We start from the raw sequence: 10,000 nt of genomic DNA on the forward strand, positions 1-10,000 counted from the left end.
TAATTATTTTTTTGAATTTCAGTTTCTTGAAATGAATTAGAAAATTACCATAACTACATCCATTTTAAAACAAACAAACAAAAAAAGGATAATTTAGTTCTGTACCACCATTTAGTTTATCATAATAGTGTTGCATGTATTCTTATAGCTATGTCACTTTTTTATATAACTTAATAAAAGAGATAGTCAAATCTCTATAATCTAAATAGAAATATACACTTTTACATTATATATGATTCCTTATAACGATATTACAAGAAATATTTCATACAAATGTTAAAGGTTTACTATTTCATTTACTTCCTCTTAATTGTTTTTGGCTACAATCATACTTTACAGTTATATATTTTGCCTTGTCTCCTCATTTTTTTCATTTTTTATTCTTTTCTCTCACTCTCTATGTATATGTACTGTATATCTGTATGCATACCTTACCTGACTAATTGTGTTTTAATTCTTTGAAGAAGAATAAAGGTCCAAGATATGTAAGGCACTTATTTTTACTTTTTATTCTCCTTTTTTATGGTGGGAAAGTGTCATATCTATAATTCATTACTAATCTGTTTTATTCATCTTTTATTCTTCTGCTCTTTCCTTTTTCTTTAATCTGTATTTCGTCCTTTGCCATTATCCTATCATTATTCCTTCCTGCAATATTTACCTATGACTGGCATTATATCTCTTTACAAACATTTCTCCTTGTCTTTTCACTGGAGTGGTTAAAGGGTAGGAAGTAAATTATTCTATTCATCTGCTGTTTCCTATTATTTAACTTTTTTCAAGTCAATACATTTGCAGAACCTTCAGCATGATCATTATCAAGAAAAAGATGTTAAAGCATTATTGCATCTCTTTTTGGCAATATTAAACAAGAACAGTAAACCACAGAAAATTTTCATAGGACTAGAATGACTATTATATAAGATGATTTTTTTTTTCTATGCACAGAAATTTTTGATTATCAAAAAGAATGTATAATTTTGTCACAATAAAATAAGGAACTAAGCATTCTATCAACATATTTTATAGATTTTCATTAATTTATTTCTGGAACATCTAAAACTGCATGCTAAAGCAGACTGAGCTAAAATAGCAGTACGAGTGAAAATAACTGATTTTCAAGCCAGTGGAAGAATTGTGTTTCTGGAATGGATTGTAGGCAGTTCTATTATGGCTGTTTACTTTGTTAAACTGCTTTTTCCAATCACCAGATCCTTTTATGTCACACTTCCAGTCTATTTAATCTTACAGTATATGACTGTTATTGCCAAAATCATCATGTTTCAGAGTTTAACAGATTCACATATTATACATGCTTTTGAAACAATTTCAGAGCTATTGTAAAGGCAAGTAGGCTACATCAACTGCCCTGAATTTTGTAATTTGATATAGCAAGATGAATAGCTTTACTTTAATTTGAAGTAATTCACAGAAGTATATTTTTTCATGAGGAGATATCATTTCATCTTGGTAAACTTTCAACAAAACATACTAAAATGATACAAGTGATGATAATATGGAAATATATTGCTATGTATATTTTATTGTGAATGTACCAACATTGACACTGTACACACACACACATTATATATTTCAGATGCAAAAGAGGTTCTTGATGTTGAAAAATCAAGTACAATGATCATGACTGAAATGAACATACAAAAGAATATTTGCCATAATAAGAATACATGGGGTAGCTCGTGCTTTAGTATTCTTCATAAACTGTCATTTACTCAGTCTGAACAATTAGAAACTGTGGAGGTGGGAGGACTTTACAGAAAGCTAGTGTACAATAAGCAAATGTATCCATAAAAAGTGATTTACAGAGGTTACATTTACTCATATTTTGTCTCTATAAGTGACAAAGTTCCTATGAAAGTAGTTAATCCAACCCATATCTCTCAAAACACATTGAATGACCGGCAATGAGGGGTTATATATAAGCAACTTCATCTGACTGATATAAATTGCAAATAACCCACTCTCTGCCTCTCTTGCATTGTACTTTATAAAACATTTGCCCAAATCCCAAATATTACACTTTCATTATTCAATAATATTAGTAATTTTTGAAATCCATGACAATGAAGGTACAATACTGTGTACCTTTTTAATGCTTACCCTATCAGTACACTTGTCAATAAATGGATCACCATTTGGATAATTCACCAGCTCAAAGGGTTTTCTTCAGTTCTAATGGTGTACGTATACAATTGATATCTTATTGCAGACCCTTGAAACTGATGAATTATTCAAGATTCACCACAGGCACTTATTTCCAAAATGTTAATTGCAGTAGATGCAACATGAATGCCAATATGTTGCTTCCTGAGTCTAGTGCGTATGTTTGATTTTATGGAAGATATTCTGGATTTACACTTAAAAATGCAAACCAAATCCTATAACTCTGATGATTGAACAAATTTAATGTATAATACATATACATATTCAGACCTGTATACCCCCATTCTACGTAGAAAATGTTTGTCAGCTCTAAAAATTAATATTATATCCAAAATAAGTAAATTATCAAAGAAAAAAAATTACATACATCTGGGGAAACCTAGACTTCATGTAGGATATTTTCGTGCTGGCAATGTAAGAAAGAACATGCTTTCCATATTAAGGATTTTTGTATGCAAAAAAAAAAGAGTAAACTTTCCTATCAGTACATCTTTACTTTGAACAGTCTAGTAGGCATCACTTCACTCATATTTGCAAGATCAGGAACCACCAAGTCAGTGGTTCATATTCTTTCCAACTTTATACCTTGTGCACTTCAGTATCATATGTTGTGAAGGTCTTGGATTTCTAGTTGAACTAAGAAATGTCTTCTTTCATCAGTTAAAACTTAACTAAATGATGAGTTACCATACATATGATTTTATGAACTTGCTTTGGTTATCACTGACCAATAATTGCATATAGACTTATCTCATAGGAAACAATTAAGTAAAAAATTATTTATAGCACCATCTTCCACTATACCATGTGCAGAATTTTGACTGATATAAATGAGCATGATTAAATGGTAAATGGTGTAACAACTTTCAGACAAAAAGAGTGATTCTGAGAAAATCAAGTGAATCTAAAAGAAGACAATGCAATATTTCTTGTTGCTAGCAGTTTAGGTGCTGATGGGGAAAGCTTTATGACATTTATGCCACTATATTCACAATGGTAAAAGGTATGTCTTGCTCCTGACACCACTCTGCCATTGGTACTTTTTAAAAATCATTCCTCTAACATTTATGCTTGATATCACAATTTAAAAAATTACCAAATATTTTGCCCATATTCTCACAGAATACAAGGCTATATTTTTAAAGCTCAAACTCAAGACTTATCTAGGCTCTCTTTAGCACAGTGATAAGTCTGATACTCTACACACAACAAATGTGGCTTTAAAATTCTGAAATAAATAATATTATTTGTTGTAAGAATTTCAAATGATACATTCAATCAGGAGGTGGTGTAGTGCAGTCGTAGAGTGATGGCATTGCAATTGCAAGGTCCCAGGTTCATAGCTGTACTGTATTTTTACTTATATTCACATCATTCTTACAAACAATATCTGATTACATTTGGAATGATATGAAAACACTGAAAAAAGTTGGTTGTGATTAGGCCATCTGATTAAGCCAACTGACATTGAATTTACTGTAAACTTTTGTAAATCTGTCATTAATCTTGTAAATCAGTTGCTAACATCAGTACCAAGCTGTTACAGTGCTACATAACCAAATAATATTACCACAGATGTAGACTACAGATATTTCTGTAAAGACTGATAGCTTATGGATCTGGGCTACTATACTGGCAAAAAGAAACCACAAAACACTGTAAACCATCCTCATACATTATTACAAGTTCTGGAAAGTGCTGTCAGTGAAAAACAAAAGGACAGTGGCAAGAAATGCCTTACCAATGCCTTCATAGTTTTTTTTCATTGATGCATATATATATTTACACACAATCTGGTTGTCTCACAGAGACAAAAGAATCCAGTAGCAAGTGGATCAATAACCATTCACTTGTCTCCTGTATTACATGGCTGGGAAGAGGATTACCTATGTGCATTGTACCAAGATCTGATAATTGCAGCCTATAGGCAGGACCTGTTCTGTTGTTGCACCTGATGAAATGCATGTAAATGTTTTGTTGATTTCATCTGGGACAAAGTATTTTGACAGATGAATATCTGTAAAAGTAACAATTATTTTTACTTCACCTTATGAAGAATGCTATCATCAGCCTTACTGTTTGTGTTTGGATTTTTGGTGCATAAAAATGATTAGTGTATAAAATTTACAGCCTTTCGGTATGTTTGTGAACTCTGCTTAATATAATTACACATAATTATGTTAGAATGTATGGCTAATGTGGATGTGAGTGGGTGTTTTCAATTGTGAAAGGAAATGTAAGTGTGACTGTATGAATGTGTGTGTCTGCAATACTAAATTTGAAATAAGCAATTTGAAATTGCAGTAAATATATCAGTAATATTCTTACATAGCTAATCTCTACCTTCCTAACATATTTTTGGACCTTAAGCAAGCAACCAATATAGTATATTTCATCAGTAGTATGACTGTGGTAAGGAGATATAATTGCTAATAGATGTTCTGATCAAAATGTATAGAGGTTAGGCGATTCTGTGATATAATATAATAAATGTACTAAGATTTTAATCCCCTTGCACACTTAAAACACACATTCAAACAACACAATGACTAAAACCAACTGCCATTTCACATGAGTATCTGTAAAATGGCTGTAGAAGAGTTGCATTTTCTCATCAAAATGAGACATGGCCTTGGGTCATGCACAGCAAACATTCTCCTGGGATCCGTTGTCAGTACATACTTTCAATCATTTTTTTTTAAGTCTGCAATAGTCCTTCAGCAACCACCCTAACATAAAAGTTTACACTTTAAGTTTTCCTCACCTAGCTTAAATTTGCTGTTTTGTTCACTATGGTGTCAATATTAAATATTTCTATTTGAAAAAATATGTTTAAAATATCAGCTATGTATGAGTACACTCGCCACTGCCTATTGTATTTGACTTACAGGAGAAAGCCCAAATACATATAGTGTGCAAGGGGATGAAGCATGTGAAAATACAGAAAAGGGAAACAAAAAGAAAAACAACAAAGAGACAGAGGGAAAGAGCCATAATAGTTAACAATGAAAAACTCTTCCTGTGTACAACAAGCAAAATACAATGCTGCCTTTGAGCACCATACAAATGCAAGCATATTTGCAATGAGTTAAAAGTTCATGATATTCTCTATCACTGACATGACTGTCACATATGGATTTTCAGAAAATAAAGAATCAGAATATGAGCATGACTAGAAACATAAACAAGGATATTTGTCAGAATTGATAAATTTTACCATATCATAACATTAAAATAACAATGACTTATCATAGACAAAGAAAAATTGCAGGGTTCACACTAATAAAAGTTTTGTGTAAAAAAAAAAGATTGAAAGAAGAAGAAGAAAAAGAAAAAGAAGAAGAAGAAGAAGAAGAAGAAGAAGAAGAAGAAGAAGAAGAAAGCAGCAGCAGCAGCAGAAGAGCTTGCGTACAGGCTACATTTCTTCATTTTCTGCACTGTTAGTTAGCTTGGCTGAACACATCAATCAAGCTGTGAGTTACTTATGACAGATTATTTCAATATATCAAATAACTGAAGTTTACTTCCAGCTTGAAATATTCTAGAAACTCTTGTATTGTTATCATTCTCTTGAATGAAAGGCCTAAGGTTAAACTTTTTCATTACGATAATTGTTTGTAAAAAAACAAAATGTATTTATATATCTGCAGACACATAAAAACACACACTCAAATACATGCTTACATATACATGGTCACATACATGCCTGTATGACTCACTGTATGAATAAAAGCAAAATATTCTAAAATAGCAACTGTAAATTGGCCAAAAGCAGTTTTACATATATTCCATCAATTTTCAGCATCATACACGTAGCAATTATGTCTTTTCATATAATCTTTATTCAAAAAATGAAATACGGTAGTAGAAAGTTAAAATGTAGCCGTGTGCCAATAATCAGCATGTTTAAGAACCAAGTTTATATTGCACTAAATGAAGTTGCATAAATATCCCAAATATGAGCGATTCTGAGTGACAGTTAAAGTAATACTGTTTATGCAGTCAGAGGAAATGCTTAAAAAGAAATAATTTGCAAATCCCTCCATAAAACTGCAACAGGCATTGATATATAGAAAGGGAAACACAATATTACAGTGGATTACTTCAAATAGTAACAAATACTTTGTGCTTGTTATAGTTTATATTGCTATGGTGGGTTAAACCGTACTTTCACCCATATTTTATGATATAGTAGTTGGCCTTGTGAGTAAACATCAAGTGTTCTGTTTCACAATACATGTGTTGATTAATATTATTTGTATTATGATTGTCCAAAGACTGGAAGGTATTGTTTAATAATAAAAAAAAATACAAGCACCATAAAACAAGCTAAAATACTGAACAGCTTTGCCTAAGCATACATATTTTAATTAAAATGCCTGATATTTAATATCATTGCATGTACAAAATGAACTTATAAAACCAACACAAAACAGGCACTTCTTAGTGCATGGAGAGAAAACAAAGATATCATATTTCACTGAATCAGTCTAAGCTACCATAAGATTTGCCACAAGCCTCCCCTTACATATTTTCTCAATTCCAACTTTGAGAATAAATAGATTTTTGCATGTTTTATTACCCTTGAAAGTAAGTGTGATGCAAAGGGTATGAAGGAAGTGATTGCTGAAAAGAAGAATCAAACATTTATAGGAAATGACTTTGTCCAATTACTCCATTTAAAAAAGGAGTATTTTCTTTTTCTAACAGCTGCAATATTAGTCATGCCCTTTATTGAACAACTGGTCAGTAATGGTGATCTCAAAGCAAGTCATTTTGACCTTTTGAGAAAATGGTGGATTCTGAGACCTAATATATTTCTTACCATACATATAAAAACTTTTGAGCAATACTAACCCACAGAGCAAAATGTTGGACCCTTTACTGTGCCCATCAGTGTACATCATAAGGACTGCTGAAACCTTGGTAACATTCTGAAAGCTCAGATTTAAAGGGGAACAGAAACAATAAACGTATCTTTATGTAAACTCCTTTTAAACATCAATTTTGTTTGCTGCATATCTACTAGATGAACAAATTTCAATGCTAATGCCTACTAAAATGAATAAATATCCAGTCCCATTCAAACAACTTACAATATCTCTTCAGCAGTTACAGCTAAGTCAGCAAAAGCAGCATCACTTCAGAGTGACAAGATACAGATCTTAGAATTGCATGTGACTTTTTCCATAGCAATCTTGCAGACTTCTAACACATAGCTTACTTGATAATAGCAACAAAATTGCAAGCTGATAAATATTACAGCTTGGTTGATAATCTATGAACTTGGCCTATATCTGCATGGTTATCAATTAAGTAACACTGATAATAAAAATGCAACCTAGCAAAACTACAGGCTTGAACTGCACTGGCTCCTTTTGAAATTTTCCATACCCTATGTTTTATGTCTAATAATCATATTCTATTTAAGCTGGTAAAAAATCACAATATCTATATGGTTTTTGCCTCTTGTTATTACACATATCAAATCTTAAAAAAAAAATTAAATCAGAATAGTGACTAATTTCATTTTCAGTAATTTTAATAAAGAAATCTGATCTTATAATATGCAATAATAGTTGTTCAGTAATACAGACCACAGTGTAGACTTGTGAAAATGTGCTTGTATTTCTGTTCCCCTTCAAAAAAAAAGAAGAAAAAAATACATGATACAGTATCTTATTTTATGGAAAGTCATAACCAACTGTCAAAGTGATGGAAGAATTTGTATTTAGATCTCAGTCTTTATAATATCACAAATCTCTTCAATATATCAAATTTGTATTATAAATCATACTACAAAAAAAGATAATTTATCTGTATAAATTCACACATCAAATTAATGAAACATGATTTTCCTGTAACTATATTTTGCAGTCAAAAATCACAGGATTCTTCTAGTCTGAGATAAAATATTTTATATAAAAAAATCCTATACTTAATAAATTATGTTTAATCAATTCTTAATAACCCAAATCTTCTGTCAACTGACATCAATGTGATGTTACTTATAAAATAACACTTATGAAAAAAAGGTTAAAACATGATGAACACAAAAACACAGTAAGAAACACTAGACTTTATATATCTAAAAATGCCATCAAAATCTAGTTGTTCTGGTCTTTTAAAGAATGAAAGCTGATACATCTAAAGAGGAAAGTTTTATAAATAGCAACTTAAGAGGTGGATACATAGAGACAAAAACAAAAACATAAGGCAAAAAAAAATTTGAAATGATAATATCATTATTTGCCTTCTCAGTCCTGTGTCCAGTCTGGGGAATAAGAGCATTTGCAAACCCTATCACAGTTCACACTGCACAGAAATAGTCAGAATACTTAGGAGAATTGCATCTGCTCATCAGTATGGCATTAGTGTATTAACAAGTGTAAACTTCTCCACAACAACTTCCTCTGGACACTTGTACACTGGTAGACACTGGTGGAATATCAGATTCATTCTATAACTGTTTCTCACGTGTGTGATGCCCACCAGCATCTAGAGCTCGACCATATGCTGGTAGTGGTCAACATTTTCCAGTTGTGGTGCAAACAGTTTGAAAGCGTTTAGAAGCGGAGATCCCAATTCATGGGGTTCATACTGGAGTCTCCTGATCTGTCTCCTCAATGCGTCCGAGTCTCCACGGAGGAGTGTCATTAACTGCAAGTGGGAGAAGTGTTAAAAACAAATAATATTTCTGTCAATCAAGAGCAAAATAAGAAATAAAAAGCTTGTTCAAGAAAAGAAAATAGTTTTTCTTCTTCATGGAAACTTACCTGCCAAAGATTTGGATAATCATTTATCATTCTTTTCCTTCGCATAGTCAATTGAAGCATTTATACTTTTTTCAACTTGTGTGCCTAGTGTTAACCTATCTAGGCACAAAGAATACTGAACATTTGGGAAAATGCCTTATATGATGCCTCTTCCTGCTCTGCCCTTCCCTAAAAAGGCACTTAAGTTTATATAGTTTTGCATATGGTGAATCTGGAATATGGGTATTGCAAATGATTTTGCGGATCACTGAGAATCTACTTCATGACTCATATTCCAATTCATCACAGGCAAAAAAAAAAAAAAAAAAAAAAAAAAAAAAAAAAATTAACTCGTTTGGGAATAGAATAATTATGAAATGAATCTCTTGGGGGAAAAAAATCCATACTAATATTAAAACTCTCAATTCATGTTTACTACATTTGAAAAATTAGTGAATTTCATTCTACATAATCAAAGATTAAAAAGGTGATCTATTTATTCAATTATAAGCTGCCATCTTCAAAAATTAAATGAAAAAAAATCAGTAGAATTATTGCTGGACCAATAATGCCTACCAGCCAGTGCTGCAGCTTAAAGCAATAAGCTGCTTATAGCTGATTTTATTATCTTGCACACTGACAGGTTTGGCCCAACATAATGCCATGATGTCACCAGGTGTGTTACTGGATCTAGGGGGATAAGGGGACCATCCCATGGCCAAGGAGGGATTTTGGGTAGTGAGGAGCAAAACTTAAATAAGGGTGTATGCTTAAACCAAGGAAATGCCCATTTATGAATTTCATTGTAAGCTCTTTATATTTTCTTAAGAGTGAAAGTTTATTTCAGTATGACACTGTACACATATGTACATACATATACATATGTGTACATGTATATCCAGATGGGCAAGAATGTATATATAAATACATTTCTTTGTATGTACATATGCATAGTTCTTTATGAAAAATAGCATTAGAAAAATAAAAGAATGTAGGTTTTTCATGATAATCAAGTAAACAATTGAAAAAAGAAGTTATAGAAAAATCATATCTTTACTTTT

General features: G+C 31.6%; 2 protein-coding genes across 6 annotated transcripts in view; one reads left to right on the forward strand and one right to left on the reverse strand.

Annotated features, from left to right (window-relative positions):
• The window catches only part of LOC119573988 (gem-associated protein 5-like), a 21,509-nt gene extending 21,012 nt beyond the window's left edge, over positions 1–497 (forward strand). For both annotated transcript variants that reach the window (XM_037921096.1, XM_037921091.1), the window contains exon 25: positions 1–497. This exon is cut by the window's left edge and continues 1,333 nt beyond it. The gene's annotated coding sequence lies outside the window, so the exon portion shown is untranslated.
• Positions 498–1,525: 1,028 nt separating this feature from the next.
• The window catches only part of LOC119574005 (popeye domain-containing protein 3-like), a 63,593-nt gene continuing 55,118 nt past the window's right edge, over positions 1,526–10,000 (reverse strand). For 2 of the 4 annotated variants that reach the window (XM_037921112.1, XM_037921118.1), the window contains one exon: positions 1,526–8,844. In XM_037921112.1, coding sequence (XP_037777040.1) covers positions 8,780–8,844 — 65 coding nt within the window. In that variant the 3' untranslated portion in view covers positions 1,526–8,779. The remainder of the gene's footprint in view (positions 8,845–10,000) is intronic. The other 2 variants (XM_037921115.1, XM_037921105.1) reach the window with 1 other exon arrangement.

Source organism: Penaeus monodon, chromosome 1, assembly GCF_015228065.2.
Source record: "Penaeus monodon isolate SGIC_2016 chromosome 1, NSTDA_Pmon_1, whole genome shotgun sequence".
NCBI lineage: Eukaryota > Metazoa > Arthropoda > Malacostraca > Decapoda > Penaeidae > Penaeus > Penaeus monodon.